At 42.5% G+C, this 26,224-nt stretch overlaps 1 protein-coding gene across 1 annotated transcript in view; it reads right to left on the reverse strand.

The window, feature by feature from the left end:
- The window catches only part of shisa8b (shisa family member 8b), a 42,444-nt gene that overhangs the window by 11,829 nt on the left and 4,391 nt on the right, over positions 1-26,224 (reverse strand). Inside the window, exon 3 of the mRNA XM_030078057.1 lies at positions 10,662-10,786. Within this exon, the coding sequence (XP_029933917.1) occupies positions 10,662-10,786 (125 nt within the window). The remainder of the gene's footprint in view (positions 1-10,661; positions 10,787-26,224) is intronic.

Genomic DNA, 26,224 nt, shown 5'->3' on the forward strand with positions numbered 1-26,224 from the left:
TCAGCGAGTCGAACTTTTGGCATCGGGACCTTTTAAGCGGAGAGCAAGAGGGCAGGAACGCCGCTTAATGAATTATGTAATATCTCCTCTCTCCCTGGGAATCGCAGGCGGTGTGAAATTAAGGAGCACTACGCTGATGATGAGCCATCCTCTCATCTTATCTCTCTCTCTCTCTCTCTCTCTCTCTGTGTGTACGTTCTGTCTGAACGCTGCAGGGGTGTGGAGACAAGCTGTCAGAGCTGAGGGACAAAGAGAACAAGGAGACATGGCTGTGATGGAGCAGGATGGATATCTAGATCGAAACACAGAGAGAAAGAGAGTAATATTACTGCGTATTAACCCTGTCCTGCATTAATCTAGCGGTGGATATGCTTACTGTGGTCAAGTGAAATTTAAAGTCCCCATAAAATTAACTTCCATTACTTTTACCTCCTGGAAATACTGTACCATAAAAATGGTAACCAGATCTGTTTTTATTAAGCATTATTACACGAGATGGTCAAGCACACCCTCGAGTGTAATAATGCGATTATACAACTATTACCAACAAAATAAAATGTATAGTCAAAATGTATTAATACTGTGGGCATTTCACTCTCAAAATATCAAAGTTTTTTGCTAGTATTCTCTCCGTTTCAGTGGAAATACATGAGATCTGACGTTAACTAGTCCTTGTCAGCCAACTTGAGCTTATCATGTTTTCTAGACATCGTGATTCCCCAAAACGGAATAAATATGACACATAGCAACACAAAACTGCTTTGTTAGCTCAATCATGTCTAACTAGAATATCCGCTGGAAAAAAAAAATCATGATAATTATACTTCTGCCGACTTCTCAGTCATTTTTAAGCTAAAAGGCACCGTGACGACTCACTAACACAGCTAATTTTATATCTACAACGAACTTATATTAACAGTTACATTTAAATATAGGCTACTGCTTTCCAGTGTCGGCATCAGAACAAGCATCTATCTTTTCATAAACTCACCGGCAGATGTTTTATTTCAGCTGGGGGTGTGTCACTCCAATTTAACGTTAGCTCTGATTAATGTGGCTAAGCAGCAAAAGTAACGACAGTAAGCAGTCACATTAAGGCTGAACAGTTACATCATTTCAACCCAACTTTAGGGGCTTTTGCTAATCACCTTTTCAGGCTATTATCAATTTACCTCTGAAATAAAGACGACAGTTTTCACAGATGTGTTGATTTATTAAATGTTCATTTCAATGTACAGATACAAACAAATTGACAAATTAATTAAATCAATGGCCTAGGAAACTCATAAAGACTAAACAAATTAATAACGATTCATAGGCTAAGTAATAACTGATAACATTAATGCATTAATAACAAGAACAAAGTTATAGCCTGCACATCTCTGTGGAAAATCTGACAGGTACTGTCTGTGGTGCTGAATCTGCCTCAGCGGGTACTGTCCATGGTGCTGACTCTGCAGAGGCAATTCATTCTCTTTATCATAGAAATTAAAGCTCCATAAAATTCACGGAGGATCTTGTTCAGCTCTTCTTTCCTTACAGGTGAGAAATCAGCTGTTTGCCCGGTGTTTTTCAGGTAGTCTTGTAGACATTGAAGGCCCAAGACGTTGACCGGTCCGTACCGGCTTCATTTCCTCCAGCTGATTCAGCTCTTCACTCGTCACTCTCGCGTATCTCTCCTTTTTCTCTTCTGTCTTGTCTTCCTCGTTCAGCCGTTTATCCAAACTTAGGTCGCCAAATAAATCAAAATTGGCAACAAAACGGTCCATTATGCAGACTAACAAATTTGACAGCTTCTTTTGATGCGGGTTTTCAGTGAAAAGTTTCTTGTTGCCATGGAAACCACACAGACTCGGGCAATAACATTGCCGGGCGGAGTAATATTTTCAGTGAAGAGGTTTTTTTTCATTTGAGCACGGCTAGCCGTGCTCAATTGCTCATTTGAGCACATTCTAAACATCTGATTGACCAATCAGATTGCTCGGTCAGATCTACGTGTTGTATAATAGATATTTCATATGCATGCACTATGCAATTTGAGTTCTGCTTCGTTAATTGACCCTTGGCCATGCCAAGGACCCCACAGCATGTTACTGTCTGTCTGTCTGTCTGTCTGTCTATCTATCTATCTATCTATCTATACAGACAGACAGGCAGACAGAGAGACACAGACAGAGAGACACACAGACAGTCGATAGATAGATAGGTGGGAAAGTTTCAAACCCACCCGAGCATAGAAATGCTCAAATCACCTTCATGTAACATTACATTTGGGAGAATTAATGGAATTTTTACCATTTAAACAACCCTGCCTACTTCATCACCTGTCAATCAAACAGGTTGGGCGGGGCTGTGATATCTTTCTCTTTGATGGAGTTTGAGTTTCTCTCTCTTTTTGTTTTGTTTTGTCAGGGATGCTGGCACTCTCTGCTCGTGCTAACGGCCCAGTTCTTTTCCTTCTGCTGATTCCAAACAAAACTCTGCTGCTGCTGCGGCCAAAGACACGCTGGTCAGTTGAACTGCCCACAGGTACGAAAGAGTGTGACTGTGTTTGTCTGTCAATGCATGTTAGCGCTGTGATGGACTGATGGGCCTGTCTGTGCAATGCATGCTGGGATAGACTCCAACCCCTTGCTGACCCTGCACGGGAATGAGTGGATTTGGAAATGGAGGCTGCAGACTCTTACTTTCATTTAAAAGTGATATGCATGCACATAACACTGTGAAACAAAAATACAGGTAATACTTTAGTTTCATGCTTTATAAGGTCTTAAATTTGCACTATTTAGGACTTTTTAAGGACTTTTATTTTTAATCTGTCAACAAAAACATAATTAATTATACTTCATAATCAATCATTTATCAAATGTTTGCTGATTACAGCTTCACTTTTTTTGTTTGGCTGCTGGTCAGACCAAGGAAGCAATCTGAAGACATCACTTTTGGCTCTGCTAACCTCCCATGATTAAAAATTAAATATATTATTGTTTAAATTCTCACTGGATGTGATGAGAGGCTTGGTTCAGTTAGAACACATCTCTGATTTTCTAATGTGCCTCCATTATAATCTCAATCTATTAAAACAGAAATCAGCAGCAGCACCACTGAGTGTGAATGCAAGCACGTGATTGGCTGCTGCAAAAATGTTTATTATACTCTTATTCAGGTCAGCAATTCAATCCACTGGTTAAAGTTTTTCTTGTAAGAATACTCTTCTTGCAAACACAGACACACAGACACAGACACACACACAGACACACAGACACACACACACACACACACACACTCACGCATACACGCACATGTACCTATAATGCCTGCTGTTCCCACACTACCATGTCATTGTGAGTGTTCTAACTTGTGGAAACACAAAGAAAAGCATGAGCCCAGCACATGTTTTTGTATATGGTATGTGTGTGTGTGTGTGTGTGTGTGTGTGTGTGTGTGTGTGTGTGTGTGTGTGAAATGATACATGAAAAGAGTTTTAAGTGCCTTGGGGAAATGTGATAAAGAAAGAGTGCATCACATGGCATCTGTCATCAGCAAGATAAAATACGAATGTGTGTGTGTGTGTGTGTGTGTGTGTGTGTGTATGTGTGTGTTTGAAAGAGAGAGAGAGAGAGAGGGAGAGAGAGAGAGAGAGAGAGATGGAGAGAGAGAGAGCATTCCTATATTCCCACACTCCCCAGGGGGTTAGAGGGTCCAGTGGGTCCAACAGAGGTCTGCATAATGTCACCTCCCACACTCCATACTGATGTATTTTCTCCCTAGAGTGTGCGCACACATCTGTAAAATTCATCCTGCAAGTGTTTTTAATCAAGAGTAGTCAACAGTGACCCCTGCACCTTTTGAATGCACCTTTTCCCATCTCAAAATGAACATCAAAGTCATGTTCACCAGTCCTTTATTGAAAACTGAAGCAGTTAACAGTCGGCAACTGCAAGTGGTGATATCAAATGAATAAACTTAATATCATGGTTTTGTGTTCAGCCTCATATTACCAGCTCCATATAGCACATAACTGGAACCTGAAAAGGATGTAGCCCAGCTTTATATTTGGGTGTTTAGGATTAGGGTTAGTGACTGTTAACAGACTACTGAACTGGGAGATATAGGACCCTGGGAACGTGGGACCCTGGGAACTCAGGACCCAGGGAATATTTGACCCTAGGAACATAGGACCTTGGGAACTTAAGACACTGGCAACATAGGGCTCTGGGAACTTAGGATCCTAGGAATGTAGAACCTTGGCAATTTAGGACCCTGTGAACATAGGACCTTGGGAACATAGGACCTTGGGAACATAGGACCCTGGGAACGTAGGACCCTGGGAACTTAGGTTCTGGGAACATAGGACCCTGGGAACATAGGACCCTGGGAACAGAATACTCTTGGAACTTAGGAGCCTGGGAACATAGGAGCATGGCAACTTAGGACCTAGGGAACATTCAGCCCTAGGAACATAAGACCTTGGGAACTTAAGATCCTGGCAACATAGGGCTCTGGGAACATGCGACCTGGGAACATGGGACCTTCGAAACATAGGACCTTTGGAACATAAGACCTTGGGAACTTAGGACCTGGGAATATGGGACCTTCGAAACATAGGACCTTGGAAACATAGGACCATGGTGACATAGGACCTTGGGAACCTAGGACCTGGTTACAGATACACACTGTGAAAAAGCAGAAGAGATAATTGAGAAACGAGATCATAGATGAACGCTGTTTGTATGTGTGTGAGTGTCACTGCTGTTGTAGCATCATTTTCTGCAGGAGAAACAAACTAGACACAAAACAACCATATTCTGCTTTCATGTGGTTCATAATCTGCGCTCTGTGCTTTTTGTCAGAATAACCAACATGACGTGCAGAGATTCATGCTGAGCTCATTCATTTAATTAACAAGAGTAACTAGTTCCCCTCATGACCCCGGGCAAGAGACGGAGAGGCAAACTAGAAAAAAGGAATATGTGGGTTTTAAAAAAAGGGTTAAATGTGTGTTAGAAAGAGTGATATTTGTTACTAGGTCATGCCACTTCTGCGGTCATTTCTCGTTCTTGATAAATAGGTCATTGGTTTTTGCTTCTAGCTTTTCCGTTTTTTTTTTTTTTCTGCAGTGACTCATGTTCGTTGGAGACTTCCAGAGCAAATATTAGTTTCCTGTCCTTGGTTAACATCAAATGCTAAACCGTTTGATACACTGGCCCTGACATTAATGTTTGCCGACTTTCTGATGTCCCTAACCTTTAATGTTAATGCCAGCCACAGAGAGAATGGCAACCGGCCTTTTAACACTTCCCTCCAATCAGCACAAAGGCGCTTAGTTCCTCTGTGTGTCATGAATTTTATGTTTTCTAAAAGCCTCGCTCTGCCATCTTGTTTGCTGTGGAAAAACCAATATGGTTCAGCACCACCTACATTGGCTATCTGCTTTCTGTCCGGCCAATCTATCCACTGTTCCACTGTGTCATGTGGCTTAGTCAGGGCATTGCATCTGAATTTGCACACACATGCAGCGAGAGCCACAGCAAGTTTCAATCTTAGATCAGAAAAAATCCTGCAAACCTAGAATGAGCCAGAGATACAGTATTTATTTCTTACTTCAAGACAGGCACTTTACTGTACTGCTTTCCTAAAGTGACCACCATGATCCACATTAACCAAAACCATTACATCCATGATACTCTGCTCTACCATCATGTTCGTCACAGCCATAGGCCTTTCTCTGGTGCAATTAAAAAAAAAAAATTAAATGCTTTTCTGCCTCTGCTTTTGGGAGGCCTGTCATATAAGGAGGGCAGGCTCCCGGGACACAACAAGTCTATCCTGCGAGGAAAGTCACTGCGATGGCCTCGGGAACCTGAAGCCGAATTTTTCTGCTCATGTTCTCTTCTATAGCGACCGTGGAATGACATGTATAAGACTTTCCTTTGCAAAGTTATGGCAACTTTAGTGTCAACCTCCACAGTGTCACGCTCAGCGATAACAGAGTTTTTATATCACGATCACTGAACTACTTTGACAAGTCACATATTTTTTATGAAACAAGTGATACATCAGGATCTATATGAGCAATAAACATGAGACAAACTGTGGCAAATTTAGGAGCACATGACATAAATTGCAGCTTTTTTCCTGTTTTGTGGACCGACAGCCTTGAGTGATCGACTGAAATATTACAGGCCACGTCCAACGGAAGTATTTTGACTAAATTTGGAATTTAGCATTATATGCCTTTTAGTATCAGATTTACCAAGTGTCATGACAAGCTAATTCTGAAATATAAAGCCATAGTTGGCCAAATGTATGAGATTTTGATTATGGGAAAAATATGTTTTTGATTATGGGAAGTAGGTGCAAATGAGTTCAAAATGACAGAACTATATCATTCATACTATAAGAATAAACCTGGTCCCCTAACAGATAAGAAAGAAAGAAAGAAAGAAAGAAAGAAAGAAAGAAAGAAAACAAAAAAGATAACAATAATTTGGCATCAGTTCTTTTCATTCAATCAATAAAGTGAGCTCTTTGCCAGTGCATCTGCAATGTTCCACCATGCATTTGAAAAAGACATTTAGTAGCAGGAGTCTGCCTGGCTCTCCAAAAGCTGCTTAATGACCATGTCAGTCCCCACATGGAAGAAACAGTAGGTGGTTTTCAGCAATGGGAGATTTAAAACTCCCTGGTGCACCGCTGACAACCGAATCAGACTTAAATCCTTTAGAGGAACAGCAACAGGAGGAGTGGAGGGAAAGAGGGAAGAAAGGAGCAACAGAGGTAATAAAGACAACACAGGAGGATGTAGGACTCTGACAGAGGAGTCTACATGAAATAATAATTCTTTGGTAAGTGAACGATCGAAAAAAAACAGAGGGATCTTGAGAGGAAGAGACAGAAAGCAAGAGAGAGAGAGAGAGAGAGCAGAAGTGTACACACATATCATCTAAATCCCACTTTTCAGAGGGATTCAAATCCCTCAGAGTGGAGTGGTGCATGTGCATGTGTGTGTTTGTGCGTATGTGTGTTTGCGTGCATGTGCATACATGCACCACGAGATCCGGCTTTCTGTAACCCCATCTGCGTGAGTCTCGCCACGCATAATTAACAGAATGATTTTTTTTTTTTTTTTTTTTTGCTGGACTGCCAGCTGCGGTGACGACGCTCGCGTACTTTATTTTGACGGGAACAAGTGATTTACAATCGTGCCATCGTGGCCTGAAAGTCTGCAGATTTTCATTCCGACTAAGCACGACGGCAGCTGAATTTATTGAAAATGATCCTGATTGACTGATCCGGGTCACACGATATTTACAATCTTGAATCTGCCGGGTCCCCTGGTGTCTGAGGATCACAGACCACCAGCAGCCAATGAGAGCCAGGCTTACTTAGTCATATTGAGGCAGAGTGAGTCATATTTTAATTGTCTGCCTCTGTTGTGCTGTGAGTCATGTTGCATTGGGCAAATCCTGCGAGATTCGAGGTCCTCGCTTCATGACCAAGAGAAAACGCGTGAAAGTTTTATGATGCAAACTTAGAATTTTGAATCTTAGTTTGTCCTCCCAAAATCCACCAAAATGCAACCGAGAACTGTAAAACAACTAGTAAAGACAAAACCCAAGGATTGCATTGGTGCAGTATAATGTATGTACTGATTGTCAGATATGCAATTTTGAGTCGTGGGAGAAAAAACAGGACAATTTAGTAGTGAATCTTGAAAACAGGGACATTTTAGTGATTTTGTCAGGACTTCGGACACCCAGCTTGAAAGCGGGACGTCTGGTCACCCTATCTTAGTCGTCACCAGGTTGAACGTTTCATTGAGAAGTGATTTCAACTTCGACTACAGCTGTGAGATGAAGCGCATGTGGATACCTGCTGGAAAAGTTGAACCATTTTCAACTTCATCCCTCCCCATCACAGGGTGTCGTGTCGTGAGCGTCTCACTGGCAGCGCTGCCTCGTTGGGCTAATTTTACCTAACAAACATCTGCCTGGCTCTCGCTGACAGTGAACGCCAAGCAGCAAATCCGCCGCTGTCTGGAGTATTTTCTCGACAGACGGAGAGACGGCGCTCTGACAGGGACACAGGTGAATGCGTCTCCGTTTTTTTTGCCCGGGATTTGTACGTTTACCTTACAGTAACCTCCGTTAATAAAGTGTGTATGATCAGTGTGAGGCGCCGAGGATAAAAGCGTCCACCGAATGGCACTCTGTGTGTTACGCCTTGTCATCAGCGGAGTGTGAGACAGCAGCGGGAGACAGAGGGAGAGCTGCAGGGGGCCCCTCATATCAAACACTCCGCTGCACTTCTTTCCCTCTGACACACACACACACACACACACGCACATGCAAGCACACTCACACACATATGCACATATGCATAACATGAACACAAATACATACTAATGCTCAAGACACACACACTGCCACACAACTCACATGAAGAGCAGCTCAAGCATGAACTAGATAAAAACACTCCTACTCCCTCTTTCCCCCTCCACCATAAACAAACAAACAAACAAACAAACAAACAAACAGCTGTGTGTCCTGTCCTGGTCACAAATCAGTTCTGCTGTATCTCCATGTACAGAAAATGGCATGTGCTCTCTGTGGGGGTGCAGCCTGGATTCATTAACATAGTAATTAAAGTGTGTGTGTGGTGTGTGTGTGTGTGTGTGTGTGTGTGTGTGTGTAGTGCCCCCATCCACAAAGCAGCATGTTCTCCTCATGTATAATGATCTAGACTAGACTATCTCTGTTTTCTTCTATCCACCCCCTTTTACCCTTTTGGAAGCCAAGGAGAGACTGAAACACGCCCCTCTGCCTCGACGGCAGGCAGAGATGTGCCCTTGAACAACACACACACAAGAAAAGTGTGTGTGTGCGTGTGTGTGTGTGTGAAGAACTATAGATGTAGAAGAACTTTGAGCATTTTTTATTTTCCAAAAGGAAAGGTAAAAAAAAAACCCAAAAAACAATTATAGCTCTAAACGTGCGCTCCCTCCCTTTCTTAGTCGGTGTCAAGAGTGTGTGTGTGTGTGTGTGTGTGTGAGTAAGAAGATGGAGAAGATAAAAAGATTAACCATCATGAAGTCAGTGGACGTCCATTCATCGGCTCCACCAGAGAGGCTGGCGGAGAAAAATCGGCCTCTGTCATCGGCTTCAACAGCCAATGAGATCTTTCCGTTTCCATGTTTCCCGGCGAATGGGATTCATCATTTCTTCCAGGCACTCAAAGCCTCCCAGTTCTGTGCAACTTTTGTTTGAGAGACTGAAGGAGATAAAAAAAAAATGAAGCTTGGAGAACAGATGCGTCCGTTGTTGCGACTGATAAAAGCTGAAGTCGTTTTATTGACTTTCCTTGTTTGTTTTTGATTAATGCTGCCGAATAAATTGCTGCGTATAGATATCCATTCCCCACAGCTCTTATGCTTGCCTTTTTTTTTTTTTTCAGCGACATGCATATTTTCCACAGACATGCTCATATTTCCACATTTCCACTCTGTGCACTACACACCAAATAGCAGAGATGCAAATTGATGCCACAAAAGAACAGATGCAAAACGACATAAAATGACAATTTCCGCTTATAGGCTTTATGTAGGAATCCACCAGCCAAGTTGAATAGTGTGAATGCACAGTGGCAATCAGAGCATGCGGTCGCAAACCAAAGCGCTGCACGTTCTTAAAGGAAAATCCCACCACAGAATACATTAGCACTGTTTAAAAAACAGCGGCTAGTGACTTGCAAAATTGTGTTTCTGGCGCTGTTGTGTTGTTTTAGGGTATAATTCTGTTTTTCAGATGTGATGCACATAGAGAGCAGTGGAGCTTATGGAGCTATGCTGCATTTCTGCCTGTATGTTTGTTTAATGCCATTGCAAATCACTAAAGAAACCCTCACTCTATTATTTGTAGAGTTTAATACTGAATACCCTGAATTGAATTAGATTTTTTTTTTTTTTCCCATTTACCTTTACCATTGTAACTGTAATGTAACTGGATTTACTTTTGGCTGGTTCACTGCAAAATGACAAAAAACACAGCATGAAAAGAACAAGATACATTGCCAGTCCAAGGTTTTAAACAGTGTTAATGTATTTTAGGCTGGAAATACATTTTCCTTTAATGTCTTTTATATTTGTGCATCATGGCTGCAGGTTGTTGTTTGGCTGACTGAAGTTATATGCTGTTCTGCTCTGTGTTTCTGAGGCAGAACGTCATGGCTTTGGATTAGAGTTTCCTCCACAGACGTCCCACACATCATTTCGCTGTGAACCTTCAGTTGGCTGTGTGTTCCTCCCTTGCACCTGTGTGTGGAGGTTATTTCACACTGCATATATTGGGTGTATTTTCATGTCATGCATGTTACAAATGCATTTTTTCTTTGCTCGGTAGGGTCTCCTGCTGTTATTCCGCACACCAAAATAAGTTTTGAAGTGTTATTTCCCAAACATCGTGCAAATGTTGATGCTGTTTTCTTATTTATGCTCGATTTTTCCTGGGTTTTCTCCTGTCACTGTTTGATAAGTTCCCCTTGGGGATCTTTAAAGCTTCATCTTACCATAATGTGTTGTTTCTGCACATGCATCAGTGCCAGTGTTTGTGTGTGTATGTGCCTGTGTGTGTGTGTGTGTGTGTGTGTGTGTGCGTGCTCACCGCTGCGGCTGCGCAGCATCCTGGCTGAGATGCCGTTGGCTCTGCCTCTGCTGGGCGAGCCGGCGCCCGTGTTGTCCACCGAGCTCACCTCCCCTCCCTGCTGCTTCAGCAGGTCCGACAGAGTCCTGGAGATCAGCACACACACACACACACACACACACACACACACACACACACACACACACACACACACACACAGAAACACAACACAAAAGCTGTAATTTGAAGCTCAGCTTGTCTTCAGCTGTGCGGCATGCTTAAATAAAAACTATATTTATCTTAGATTATCTTATCTTGATCATCTAAATGAGATAATGCTGAAACATTTACACTTTATTAAACAAATGGTGAAAATGCACTGTTCATTTGTTTTAGTTTTGTTGTAAATGAAAGCAGGCAGCCCCTCCTCTTATAAATGATGTCACTAGAATTCAGACCAGAAATAAAAGAGAAGAAAGAAAGAAATCTTCCTCAGTTTTTTCTTTAATATTTGTTTCTTAAGGACAATCAAGTCCACATCAGAGTCATGACATGTTCCTTAACCGCTGGATTGTTTGCACCTGTGCTCTCATCCCAATAAGTTGGAAGTGTGTGCCAGCTGATCCTAATTAGCATACAGCAGGTAAAGGCGCCGCCCATCCCCATAAAAGGGCATGAAACTGCAGGGCCGTGTGCACACACAGATCACACACTGAACCTGATGGACATGAGAAAAGTCAGGAATGCCCAAAGGAAAGTCTAAGAGGGTGGAGCACCAGATTCCAGACGTACAAACAAACAAACAAACAAACAAACAAACAAACAAAAAGCTCCTCTATGGGTGTGAAATGGCTGCACTGCAGAAAGCGAGCACCAAACCACCTGTCATGCATCTGTTTTACTGTACAGGAGAGTGATGATAAAACAAAGTACAGGGACACATAAACAGATGGAAGAGGTCATATAACCTCTTCCATCTGTGTGTGTGTGTGTGTGTGTGTGTGTGTGTGTGTGTGTGTGTGTGTGTGTGTGTGTGTGTGTGTGTGTTGTGTGTGTGTGTGAGTGTGTGTGTGTGTGTCACAAGGGAAGGTGTGACAGGGGACACTGCAGTGGCGCCACGGGAGCTGAAATCTGTTAGCCTCACAAACTTGGGCTGCTGCTCCCATGCGAGGGCTTTCCTAAACAGCTGGACCCCCTACACACACACACACACATACACACACACACACACACACACACACACACACACACACACATAATGTACTTCTATTTTAAGCCATCTCAGAGGAAGGTGTGTGTGAGCTTGGTGTGTGAATGTGTGTACAGGCATGTGGGAGTTTGTTTTTTTAATGTGTCCTCTTGCATCTGGCACACTCAGCATGTGCACTGTACATAGCTGTGTGTGTGTGTGTGTGTGTGTGTGTGCGATAGGGGTTCAGTTCTCTTCATCCTCTCTCTGTTAGCTTCCTTTTCCTGTTGTTTCCAACTGAGTGACTATATAGGTGTCCAGACTACAACACAACCCGGAGTTTTAAACCTAATTCGCTGCGTGTCCAAAATTCTCCATTTTAGTGGCTCAAATACGGCAGAAAAAAGAGGAAAAAGGAAAACGCAGATTATGGAATCAGAGAGCGACAGTTGTTTTCAAGTCATCATCTCGTATATATGTTTTGAAAAAATTTTTGCAGGTTTATATTGAGTTTAGCCACCAACTGCACATTATTGTCCATCATGATCAATTTCCAAAATAACACGTGGATAAAAGCTGCAAATCCTTGGCCCACATACAGGCTGTTTTTGAAATTTGCATGTAAGGCTATTAAAGCCAGATGTGACACTTTCTGGTTATCCTGTGATTTTGATATTTGGCTCTTTGACTATTGATTTGATCCTAATTGTTATTCACACAGAACTTTGCAATTACAAGCTCACCTGTCAGACTGTCAGAGCGGATTTCAACAGCAAAGCAAACTTTTTCACTCGAACGTTTCTGTGTTTCACGTGCATATCGTATCATTGCCATCATCGCATTTGTGACGCTTTTTGCCGCCTGGCACGTGGTCGAGGTTTTGCTGTGAGGTTTTTGAACGTCGTTTCATTCAGACTCCAGGCGCCCGTGAGCCGCCTCGCCGCTCGCCTGTGGAGTGTGTGACTGACTGGAGTCGCCGTGTCGCAGCTCAACACTAGCTGGGTTTCCATTCAAATATATCGAAATTTTTGAGTGAATTTTGTCAAAATGCGCAAAAGAAAATGCGAATTTGTGCCTGTTTCCATTAGTTTTGTTTTGCGATTATGGGGAGAAGAGTGCGTCGTGAGATGATGTCATAAGACAGCGTCTGTGTGTCGACTGAACAACAACAAACACTCAGCTGACACTCAACAGCTGATCAGGGACAGATTCCTGCTGAACTTGTCGGCTCTTGGGAGAAGTCTGCTTACTATTTTGGCAGCGCTAACTTCGTACCGAACCATCCTAAATACGGAATAAGAGACTAATAATAAAATAATAATAATAATAATAACTAATAATAAGACTGTAGCGTAGAAGTGTGACGTGGTATCCGGTCCAGTCATCGTTTATTCGCAAAACCTGTTTCCACAGCAAAAAGTCGCATTTTCTTTTATCGATACTCTGAGAAATCCACCCCCTCCAAGCGTAAAAACTTTTTTACAAATTTTCAGCCGTTTTTTGAATTTCTGGCGTTTCCATCCAAGTTTTTTTTTTTTTTCTGAAAATGCAAATAAAAATAGGTGGATGGAAACCCAGCTACTGACATGATCACCGACAAGAGGCTGATCCTTTGACTCGTAACACATCCACGCCTGACAAGCTATTGTAGACAGGACGACACACACACACACACACACACACACACACTTATACAGAGAGTGTGTTTGAGCTGCATACATTTGAGTCACTCATACTGAATCAATAATTAATAAGTAAGTAAGTAGTAAATTATTTCACTCAGACGTCACTCTGATAACAAAAGTCCTCTGTGACCGCCTGATTGTCTCAGGAAACTAAATGTGCATTTAAAAAACTAAAACTGGCATTAAAAGTGAAATAATAATCCAAAAACCTCATCATATTCCTCATTCTAAAAGAGTAAAATCAAACTTCCCGTTCAAATCATGTAATTAGATTAATAGCATGGATGTCATATCTCTTTTTAGAGCTATTTTTTTTAAAATAAACCTTTTATTTGAAGTCAGTTTCATCTTTTAAATCAGAATTAAACACTCTCTTGTATAGACTTACTGTTAATTGTTTTGAAAAGAGCCATATAAATAAAGTTAATTTTCATATTTATTTATCTTTTCTTTTCTTTTTTCTTTCCTCATTTATCTTTCTTCCTTTCTTTCTTTGTCACTTTGACTAAACTGCCTTTTTCAGCTGCATCACTTTCCAGTTCCTGCGCTCAATTATGACATTTTGTAGCTATTTATTAATTAGAGACGTTTTCTTTCATAAACCCAACTGGGTTTCCTCAACCTTTTCGGCACATTTTTTTTTCATTAATAGGCTACTGAGGTTTTTTTTTTTTTTTTTTTTTTCATTTTTTAAACTGTACAATAACACAGCAGCCGACTGAAACGCAGCAGAAGATTAAAAACTCACGTGCACGCTCATGAATCTCCAAGGTAACAGTAATGAGGTTCTTTGGACACAGAAACCACACACACACACACACACACACACACAATCATACACTGACTGACCATCTTACCTCCTTCCTACAGCTGATAAACAAACAGCTCCCTGCCAGTCACACACACACACACACACACACACACACACTTCATCACTTTGAATAAACACATCTCTGCTCTCTGTGCGTTTGCTGGGTTTACAGTGTTGACGGTATTCACTCCCTTGATCAATAATTCAAACACTGGTGCCTCTGTTCCGCTAACGAAGCTCATGTACATACCCCCGACAACCACACACACACACACACACACACACACTCACAGGTGCACACACACACACACACACACACACACACACAACCTAGAGTACAACCATGCTCAGTGAGATCGCCAGAGGCAATTTGTTCACACTCCAGCTGCCAAATAGTGAGCCCATTTGGCCACGTGCTGCAGATGTGTGTGTGTGTGTGTGCATGTGTGTGTGTGCGATGATGTGAGTCAGTAGTTTTGTCAGCTGTGCCAAACAGCGCCCCCTGCAGGGAGGATATAGACGGCAGTAACAGCGACAAACGTCTCATCCGGGATGCAACAGCGCTCATGCCGTCAGTCCCGGTTTCAGGTCTTTCAAACAGCAACGGAGAGAAAAATCCAACCCCAAATATTTAAAACCTTTGAAGTGTATCCAGTTTGTCGTTTGGTGCTGTATTTTTTCTTGTTTCTGCAAATAACTGACCAAACGTAGACGGTGACCAGAGCAGCGACAGCGGAGTTTGATTTCAGCGATCGCTTTGGTGTCACGTTTCCAGTCCGTCACGCTCAAACAGCAGGAGTTTCTATCTAGAGGTGCCGTTTTGCAGCGACGTTCAACAATCAAACAGGGAGAAATCCATCGCAGAAGTGAACAGAACACGGACCAGAATGCAATGCAGCAACAAGACAAGGTGTGTTTTGAGTTAAGAAAGGTGGAACTCGCCCCTTTTTCCCCACAGGAAAAATACTCACTTCACCACTCTTTCTCTGTGTCGCTCTCCGTCCCCAAACCCTCACGTGTACGACCCACAGCTGAGAGCAACAAGTTCACACTCACTGGGGGTTACTGAAAGGCATTCTGGGAAAAGTAGGACAGTGCAAACTGAACAAATGGGAAAGTGGGTATCCTATAAAGCAACAAAACAGATGCAAGAATCGAGTGTTTCATCTGGAAAAACTGCACCCTAATAATCAAACAGTGTCTCTGCACATAAACCGACACTACATGATGATTTTGGATGTTGAAAAATATTGAAAACTCTGCATCGTGTTTTTTAAATCTCATTATGTTCGTCTGTATAAAGTGCTTTAGCCTGTTGTCAGCCACTTTGTTTATTGATTTCCAATTATAAAAACATTATAAACGGTATGATAGTGCAGGGAAGCGCTTTTTCTTTTAAGGGTTTTGAACATTTACATTTATATTCTGCAACATCTTTTTATTTTGTGTTTTTAACTTTAGACTGTGTTTATGAGCTAATTTACAGTATAATCATCTGTTTATACTGTAAATTTGCACATTGCCCACATCTATGCACACGGGTTTTTTGTTTTTTTGCACATTGTTTTTTGCACATTGGGTACTTAGTTCTTTAGATCTCTAGTGTCATCTTTTATTCTTTATTTTTTATTTATTTAATCTTGTACTCTGTGGATACTGCTGAAAACTGTGAATTTCCTTCGGGATGAATAAAGTATCTATCTATCTATCTATCTATCTAATTTTGTAATAGAGAATCAATATTGTGAACCTTTATGTACACAGTGTGTGTGTGTGTGTGTGTGTGTGTGTGTGTGTGTGTGTGTGTGTTGTATGTTTGTGTTGGTCTTTGTGATTGTGTTTATAAGATAATGACATTAAAATGAATGAACACCTCCTGTTCCTCTCCACCTCTTCTTCATCGCTCTTCATCTTTCTTCATCTTTCTCTTCTTTTTCCTCTCATTCTTCAGTCTCAGCCCTCCCTCCCAACCTAAACAGAGCCCTAAATCTGTCTCTTCCTCTTCTCTCTCCTCCTTAAACCGTTCGCGCTGCTCTCCTCCATTCTCTCCCCGCACCTCGTCTCCTCTCTGACTCATTCCAGCCGAGCGCCTTGGGCCTCCGCGCTCCCCTTCTCTTGGCTCACCGCTCAAACAACTTGCTGATTTGGACTTTTAATCTGCCACAAAACTGCGCCTGCCTCGGGGCTACGGGGTGTTTATGGAGCCTTGGCTGAGCTTCAGGAGAGCTTCCGCGAGATGTGAGGAAAGACTGAAGATGGCCACGTAGCTGGTTTGAAGATTAAGACTCGCAGGAAGGGGGAGGGGGGAGAAGAGGAGGAGGAGGAGGAGGAGGAAGGGCTAGATTTACAGAAATAGCTCCTGCTGGTTGCACATAAAGAAGTCTAGATTGATGATACACTCAAGGATCTGTTGTGTCTTCATCGAGCCCGGGCGGAAACCAGCTTTTATCACTACTATCACTACTTTCTTTAAACTTCACAACGTCTTTGGTCTGGCCTTTATATAGTGTCTTATAATATTATAATATTATAATTTTATAGGTACTATATTTCTTATTTACTATTTATTATTTTGTCTGTATTTTTTATTGTTATTTTATTGATAGTTTCTATATATTTTATTCTGCATTCTATTTTATTGTTTTTCATATTGTTTTTATATTTTACTCAATATCTTATTCTTGAGTTATTTATTTATTTATTTGTTTTTTTTTTTATTATTATTGCTGTGTCTTTATTGTTTTAAATGGTTTCATATTGTTTTTATATTTTATTCAGTATCTTATTCTTGAGTTTTTTGTTTTCTTCTATTGCTGTGTTTTTATTTTTTTTAAAATCTTTTTATTCACTCTCTTGTATGATCACTCTTATTTCTTGATCTTTTTTTTTTTTTTTTAATTAACCATATGTTATGAGTGTGCATCGGTCTCCTTGTCATTTTACTTCTTATTTTATGCTTATTTGTCAATCAAGACGTAAAGCACCTTGAATATCATGCGTTTGTTTGAAAGGTGCTATATAAATAAAATTTGATTGATTGATTGATTGATTGATTGAATTAAAACAACTATTTTTAAGAGTTTTTATGTGCTTTAATACAGATGCCTCTATATGACCTACATGAGCGAATGAGAGCATCAGGGAGAAGGTTGCCTCTGCTGGGTTTAGCCTCGCTCTGCCCAAAGACCCACAGACGTCACTGTGTTCCTTCCTGCTCCCTCCCTTGCATTTTGCTCTGTCGGTATCTTTTTTTTTTTTTTTTTAGAGAAGCTAAGCCACCTTTTAAGCAGCACCGAGGCGTTTCTTCTCACGTGACGTCATCCTTTCACTTTCACAACCAAGGCCAGATCAGGATTTTTACGACACGAGGCGGTGGTGGTACATGTGGGAAACGCAGTGTTCGTTCCAGGAGACGCTACCGCTTTTGTCCACAGGGGGCGCCAAAAACAACACAAAATGAAATTCCATGGAGTTGCTGCAATCATCACTTGTGAGCCACTAGCAGTGTGTGTTGGTGTGTGTGACTCTGGATTTTCTCGTTCGGCTGAGCTCGGGACTCTTCTGGGCGTCGGCCTTCGGAGCTCCCAGCCAATCACAGCGCAGCATGGTGCCAGAAGCTATGAAAGTCGTGGACGCAGAAAAAAGGAAATCTAGCGAGGTGAAACGGCGAGCGGACAAAGCTCACTCCACAGCGAGGGTGAATGTGGGGTTGGCTTTCTTTTGCATTTCAACATGTCCGCCGTGACAAGGGGTCTGCTGTGTTGCCCTGTGCGTGACCTTTGACCCCAGCCCCGCTGCTTTACTCCGTAACATCTTACATAACAGCGATGTGCCTGTGATTTGTGAGATCATCGGCCGTCCTCCGTGCCGTCCCGTCCCGTTACAGCCACAGTGAGATGAGGCTCAGCTAATACCCTGTAACAATCAATTACCCCGCCCAGATCACCAGGCAGGACACACACACACACACACACACACACACACACACATGCATCACACACAGTAATTAGTCACAAGCAGAACTACTGCTAACCACTGTCTCTCTCTCTCTCTCTCTCTCTCTCTCTCAGGCTCAGTATCGATGTCTGTCTCTCTCTCCATCATCGATTGCATTAATACAAAAATGTCCCGAATGCAGCGAGACAGGCATACGTGTCTCCTGTGCGGCTTCATCTCCTCGGTTCATCTGAACTTCAGCGGGGAAAGACTTTAATTAACATGCATCAGTCCTCCTGTACTGTACATTTGGATGCCCTCACCCCAAAATTGCATAATAATATTCTCCTTTTTTTTGTCCGTTTGTCCAGTTCATTCTGCTCATTCTTCTCTTATTCTTATGTGTGTTTTAGCTCGAAAACTCTAAATCTGGTTCTCTGTTTTCCCATTTTGCATCGGGCATACACATCGTTGGGTATCTGGTAACGATGACGTCCAGCAGATGAGCGGCGGCAGAGAGAAAAGCCGATGGAGTTTTGAGTAATTAGCACTTATTGACGGACCGCGGGAGGCCACAACACCCACCAGATTAGCTGTTGATGAGCTGTGTTGGATGTTTGTTGTCTATGACCTTGTCCTGAGGACAGCGGTTAATCCCTATAGCTCGCACACACACACACACACTCATGCACACACACACACACAAAAGATACACACAGATCACTGATACCCCTCTCTCAGTCTCATCAATCAGTCTGCCTGTGAGTGCAAACCAGCTCCTCTTTACTCCTGTTGCTCTTCTATCATACATTTATTATCTTTCTCCTCTTCTTCTTTCTTTTATTCCTTCCAGTCATTCCTGAACTCGCTCCTCCTCTTCATCTCTACTGTGATTCTCTGCGCCTTGCAACAAGAAAGAAAAAAGAAAAGAAAAGAAAAAAAAAAAACCTAGCTCCAGAAATGTCGGCTTCGGAAAGAAGCTCTTTATCGTGAGGGAGCGACACCAAAACCTGACGTTTGCTGTTGATGTTTTGCACACGTAGCTGAAAAAAGTCTCACTTTAAATTCCATTATAGCTGCTGGCATCAAGACATTTACCTCCAGGAATAAGAGCAACACACCACCGGATATCAAATAAAACCAGAAAGCACATCACTAATGGCTGTTTTTTTTTGTTTTTTTTTCCAGTGGTGAAGCAAACTCAGTCACCAAAGAGCCTGTATTGAAAAATTACAGCCAGTTCACGGGCCAAACAGAGCCAATATTTGTTTAATGCTTTTGACCCCAAATATGTGCTGGATAAAAATAATGATTCACATCCAAATATGAACTAAACATGAAAACATTCCCCCTCAGAATGTCTTTCTATGAGACAAAAACGAGGATTTCTAAAACCAAAGTGATGAGAGCAGAAAATGACATGAAGCGAGTTCACTGCATTGTTCCTTTCATTGTATCTGTAAGCCCGACGCCGAATCCTTGCCGGTGACAAATATTTCATCACATGGAATGAAAAATAACCAGAAAACTGAATTTATCCTGAGGAGAGATCTACGGAGATCTATGAAAGCGGGTCAGTGTTAATAAAAAATCAAAAGTCATCTCGTGGACCTGTGGCACAATTATATCTGGCCCTCGGGCCTCCAGTTTGACACGTGTTGTAAAGTGACTTAGGGTGAATTTTCCTTTAAATATGTATGTTTTCACACCAAAGTGCCCCATATATACATGCTACAGAACGTACTGATGTCTTTTCCTGTCCCACCAGCGAGTGTGTGAAGGGTGGGGTCACATCTCTCACACGTTGGACGTCCTGACTCCTCACTTTGAACGTGGAAAGTTATTTTTTCATTCTCAGTGATTTTCTGAAGCTAGCCAGCAGCCGGTAAAACCAAACCTGCCTCAAATATTTAGGATGCAAACGGCTACCAGGGAAACGCTGTAAACGAGAGCGAAGTCAAAGGCTCGATCGTGACTTTGTCTGTTATTTTTTGATCGTTTGACATGGGACAGGAAAGTGGTGTTCAGTGAGATCCTGACGTTTTTATTGATGTTCTGTTTCCACGTTTGGTGCTGGGAGCTCAGTGCTGTCATGTTTGGCTTTAGGAAGCATCGTCATTTACCTGAGAGAGAGAACAGCTCTGCATGTTACTCATTTACAAATCACTTCTCGGGGATTATTCCGGGGTATTTCACATCACGTCTTTTAAATTATAGCTGATTTTATAAGTACAATATGCAGAATCTGTTGAAATCAGTCTCTTACAGTCATTTTAGATCTCTGTTGGCTCTGGAGCAGTGTAACTGTGCGTTTTTATTTTATTGATGTTACTGTGGCTTTTGCACTTTTATTGTTTTTTTTTTTATTTTATTTTTTTAAATGTTTTCTTGCATTTTTTATATGTGTTTATTGTTTTTACATTTTTATTTATATTTTGTTTTTATGAGGTGTTATTGTTTTCTGTTTTTATAGATTTTGCAGTTTTCATGTACTTTTCTTGTTTCATGTACGTTGTTTTATATGTATCGTAAACAAGGCGTCTATGGAAAAGGCCTCTTTATTTAAGTAAAGGTCGTGATGATGAGGATGATGATGATGATGGTGATGTTTCTTCACTGCACGTCCCAGAGATCACCTGTCAATCAAACCCAGTGGGCGGGACTTTCTGTTTCCCCTCTGCTGTCGCCGCTCTCCTCACTCGCATCTCTCTCTTAATCAGACGAACAGATAAAACTCACTGTGGCAGTCGATGATTGACCGATCAAGAGCGAGGAGATGATAAAAATGCCACATCTGAAACACGCACACACACACACACACACACTCGCCTGCACAAACACACAAGCCCACCTGAGCATGGCCAAACACCTGAGCCAGCACACAGAATGAAGTTTTTTGCCTGTTGAATTAAATTGATCCTCCCTGCTCTTGCTTGAACATTTCATCTTTTACATTCTAGCCGATGCTCCTCTCTAGCGCCTTCAACAGGTGAATCAGTAGAATACAGTAGGGGAGCCGAGGTCAGAGGCCCCGAACACAGATAAATTAAAATATACCTGCATAACAACTGCGAGGAGCTGAATAATTATCAGTAAAAGATGAATGTAGACGGGCTGATATACAAAATAACTTTCCTGGGTTTCTGACAAACACACCTGAATACTGAGTGACAGAAACAGGTGCAGAGAGGTTAAATGTCTGCAAATTGTTTTAGCACCGAGAAGGCCCTGACGAGGGGCTGAACGCCGCGACGTTTGATGCGCTCTTCCACTTTGTAACCGGGATAATTATTTTCGCGTAGCCCGTGACTTTGGTTGTGCCTTTGAACACGAGAGATGCTTTTTAAAAGTGAGCTCAAAGGAGCCGGCACAATCAGCGGCGCGCCAAAATCGGACTCTAAAGTGTCGCGAACACAATTGATCATGGGATTGAAAGGCTCCGCGGCCTCTTCTTTTAATGGGCATTTCACTTTAAAGCTGCATCAAGAGTGATTTTTACCACACTCGTAACACAAAATAACCATAAATAACCTTTCATTAAACATCGAAAACCACATTTGGATGATGGCGATGCTGTTGATTCATGAACATGTCAGTTTTCTATAATGAGTTCAATATGAAGCCAGAAGTCAGGACGAGAAAAACATTAGGCCTCAGTGGAAACATGCAACATCAGTGGGAATATAATTGAATATAATTATGTGTCCTTACTTTAATTGCTTGTGAGCTTTCTAAGAGACAATTGTTTGTCTGCAAACTTTTGATGGATATGGTGTGCGTATTTTATATATATATATATTTTTTTTTAACCTCCGGTATTCTATTTATTATTCCTATTTGATTATTTAATTTTCTTTTTGGTTGCCTTTCATCTTTGTTTTGGAGTGTTAGATGTAAGTTAACCGGATTCAAATTCCTTGTAGGATGCAGCGTGCTCGGCCAATAAAATTGATCCTAATGTGTTTTTGGGGGCTGTAAATCTTTTATTCCGGGGTCTAAATTGCTGTTCGACGAATTTAATGGATTCCACTTTCATGGAGCTGAACAGATATTAAATGAACTTTTGGTGAACTATTCCTTTAAATAGCCTCATATATGGACACATTTTCAAAATAAGAGCACCAGCCAAAGATTCAAGTTTTAAGATGTTGTCCACCCTGCCCAGGTCTGACGAAAACACCAACCAAAACACACACACACACACACACACACACACACACAAGAAACCACCCCCTTGAGCCAGTGGGCGCTGACCCACATTTAACTGTGTGTGGGCCAGCGAGGCCTGGCAGGACCGAGGAAGAGGAGGAAAAGGAGGAGAGAGGAAGGTAAAGCGGCCGCAGGGAGAAAATTGTCACATCTTATAGAACCAGGAAGCTGTCGACTGTTCTGTCCTTTAATTTGGGGAAGAATCGCAGCGAACGGTGATGCAGACGGATGCATGTGCACATGTTCACACATTTGCACACACACACACACACACACACACATGCTGGTGACAGGTGAGAGGTGATAGAGAGTGACAGCCAGACCCTGAAGGTAATCAGAGGGCGGGAGAGATGGAAGCAGCCGTGAAAGTGGAGCGGAGGAGGAGGAGGAGGAGGAGGAAGAAACTCCCTGAAAACTTCTTTCTCTTTTCACCTCAACACATTTCCTCACGCGGCGGCTTTTTAAGATGACTCACACGTGTGTGTGAAGCGCTTCCCGCCCTCACTCTCTCTCTCTCTCTCGCTCTCTCTCTTTAAACCAGACGAAGCCACACACAAGCAGGATAATGCAAAGAAATGTGAGGATACCTTTTAAAGTGATGCCTTGTTTCATTAAAAAATAATGGCCTCCTGGTCGAATGCATCGCCTCATTTGTGTATTAAGCGAATAAGCAATACCAAAAAATATGACTTTGATCTCTATGATTGTTTCTTTTTTTTTTTTGACTGACTGATAAACTAGGCCACGTGAAAAAGCTCTACGTCTATCGATTCATTTGATTCGGTCACATCATCACGTCAAGATTTTCACTGCTGGAGAATGAGGACGAATTTGAAAATTAGTTTACAGGCCAATAAATCCCATTTATTTACCAGTCCATGCCTTTGTTTCCCTGCATTTTGTGCTTGATTGGTGTTAATTCTGCATGTGTTGGTGTGTGTGTGTGTGTGTGTGTGAGCGCAAGTGGGCATGTGCCACGGGAGGAACGATGCCTCAGAAAAAAACCCTTTATTGTATTTCACCCCATTTTTTCATTGAGTTGTCACATTTTCACACACGACTGTGGCCGCTGTCCCCTGTGGGCCACCGTAGGTGAGGTCGCGGCGGCCTGTGACAGCCGGTTCCTCCCAGAGCATTCTGGGTGAGAAAAAAACAAAAGTGTCTCTTGACCAGAAAACGAGCGAGCAGGAGGAGACGGCTTCCGATCGTTTCTCCGTTCTCGTGTCGGTGCAGCGATTTGATGTTTGGACGCCACCGTGCAACACAAACGTGCAACTTCAAAAAAGAGGAAGACGCCCCAAGAAACCAGATCAAAGCAACAACAAATGCATCCTGGGTGTGCATGTGTGTGTGTGTGTGTGTGTGTGTGAGAGAGAGAGAGAGAGAGAGAGAGAGAGAGGAAAAGCAGTCCCATGTGTGCAGAGCGGCTGCAGCCTGTATGTCTGTATTGAGTGTTTGTTGGTTATCAGCACAAGTAAGGTCAAGCCCTTTAAGTGGCAGTGTCCCTCATTACATAACATGATGGCCACAGAGCCTATGGCAACGCTCCGACACACACACACACACACACACACACACACACACACACACACACACACACTCACACACACAGATAGATTCCAAGCAAACGAAGGCAGACGTACAGAAAAGCTCACTATGCATGTTTGGTGAAAACCTCATATCTCCAACATGTCGGCTTTCCAGGAACGTAGAAAAACTGGATCACATTTCTTTCTTTCTTTTCTTTTCTTTTCTTTTTTTTTTTTTTTTGAAATTATCCAGCGTCTTTTTGAAAGCGTTCTGTCACCTCGAGGGCTCGGAGAGTCGCCTCGACCCTCTGAAAACCACGTCGTCCTTTGAATAAAAAAATTGCCAAAATCGGAGTTGAAAGGTTTTCACACACTGGAGCGCTAGGGCACACACATGCCACATACACATGCACACACACACACACACACATCCATGCACTCACACGCCCACACTTTTCCGATCATGTGACCTCTCCGCTCGCTCTCTGGCGGCCATGTTGGCTCTCAGCCCCTCTGGACTTTGCAGGGCGGCGATCTCGCCTCGTGGCTATCTGGCCTCTCGGAGCACGACCGAAATGCTGCCGCTATCATTCTTGTTGTTAATTGAACTATAAATCACTACACGTGAGTGTGTGTGTGAGTGTGTGTGAGTGTGTGTGAGTGTGGGGATGAAGGTCATTGGTGTTTGTTTGCTCTGTGAGGGTGAATCCGGCCTCGTTCCACGTGACGCGTGTGACCCGAGGCTCTCCTTTCCTCCGGCTGGACAAGGATTAGTTCGGCATACAAACACACTGAACCTGGTTTGGAAAGCGTGTGTGTGTGTGTGTGTGTGTGTGTGTGTGTGTGTGTGTGTGTGTATGGGTGTGTGGGAAGCAACACTTTGCTCTTTAACTTTCACAGGTGACTCGGCAGAGGTGGCAGGATTTATGTGGTAATCAGGTGGCGCAATATATCAGGATGTTGTGGGGAGAAAGAAAGAAAGAAAGAAAGAAAGAAAGAAAGAAAGAAAGAAAAAGTGCAGGTGCATGGGAGGGTTTACCTGCAAAAAATCTCCATCTTAACTAGTTATTTTAACAAAAATCAGCCAGTGGGTTGAAACCATCCCTCTTGTTTCCTGTCAGAAGTTCTTCAGGATTTTTTTTTTTTTTTTTTCTAGGAACGAGAATAAATGCACTGAAACAAGGCAGATTAAGGCAGATCAGCCCACCGGGATCAAGAAAATGAGACTTGATTCAGTAAAATTCTGGAAACAGCTCGACTGGCGCTGGAAACAAGTGGGATTATCTCATCCCACAGGCAGATTTTTTTTTGACTTTGTGTGAGGAAAAACCAAGATTTCGACACTGAATTTGAGACTAAATGACTCATTAAGATGAAGATTTTTTTTTTGTTGAGGTGTTGAGGAGCAGAAGCTGCCAGCTCTGTGCTTCGCCACATTACCTTCCAACCACAAACCGGCTGCATGTATTTATACGTCTGACCTCAAAAAGTGCACACGGCACACGAGGTTTTAGTTTGCGTGTACATTTTTGGACCGGGGATTTGTGTCAGCGGGGCTAATAACGAAACAGGCGAGCAGGCAGAGCAGCCCGGAAACGGTAAAAAAAAAAAAAAAGCTGTAATCTCGGTGAAATGTGTTTAATCTCAAGGAGGAGCGGTAATCTGGTGAGATGGGCTAATCGAGGGAGTCTGTTTATACCGCCGGAGTGTTTCTATTTCAGTGAGGTGCTACCCTGCAGGAAATATTAATCCTGGCTGTGTGTTATCCGCCGAATGGGTTTGTAGCTCAGGGTGAGGCAGAGCTGTTGGTCCAAATTTGGACGCAGGAGACACACAAGCAGCATGAGGAGAATTTATTCTTCTTTTTTTTTGTTTGTTTGTTTGTCTGGAGCCTCTAAAATACAAAAATAAACCACAGAAAATGAGCGAAAATGCGAGGGAAGAGAGAGATACAACAGGTAAGACTGAACGCTGACGGAGACGGAGTGAGGAAGCAAGATGAGAGCGGAGGGAGGGAGGGAGGGAGGGAAGAGATCGAAGTTAAAAAAGAAATGAGAGTGATGAATAAAGATGGGAGCTGCAGAAACCCTGTTCCCCCCTCTGGCCCTGATCGTCCCCCGGGGGCCCGCGGGCCCCAGAGGAAGGCTGCAGGACGGATGTACAAACACAGAAGTGACGGGAAGGGAGATGGAGAAAGCGATTAATTCACGACCGGGAGAGAGAAA

The sequence above is a fragment of the Myripristis murdjan genome, chromosome 19, assembly GCF_902150065.1.
Source record: "Myripristis murdjan chromosome 19, fMyrMur1.1, whole genome shotgun sequence".
NCBI lineage: Eukaryota > Metazoa > Chordata > Actinopteri > Holocentriformes > Holocentridae > Myripristis > Myripristis murdjan.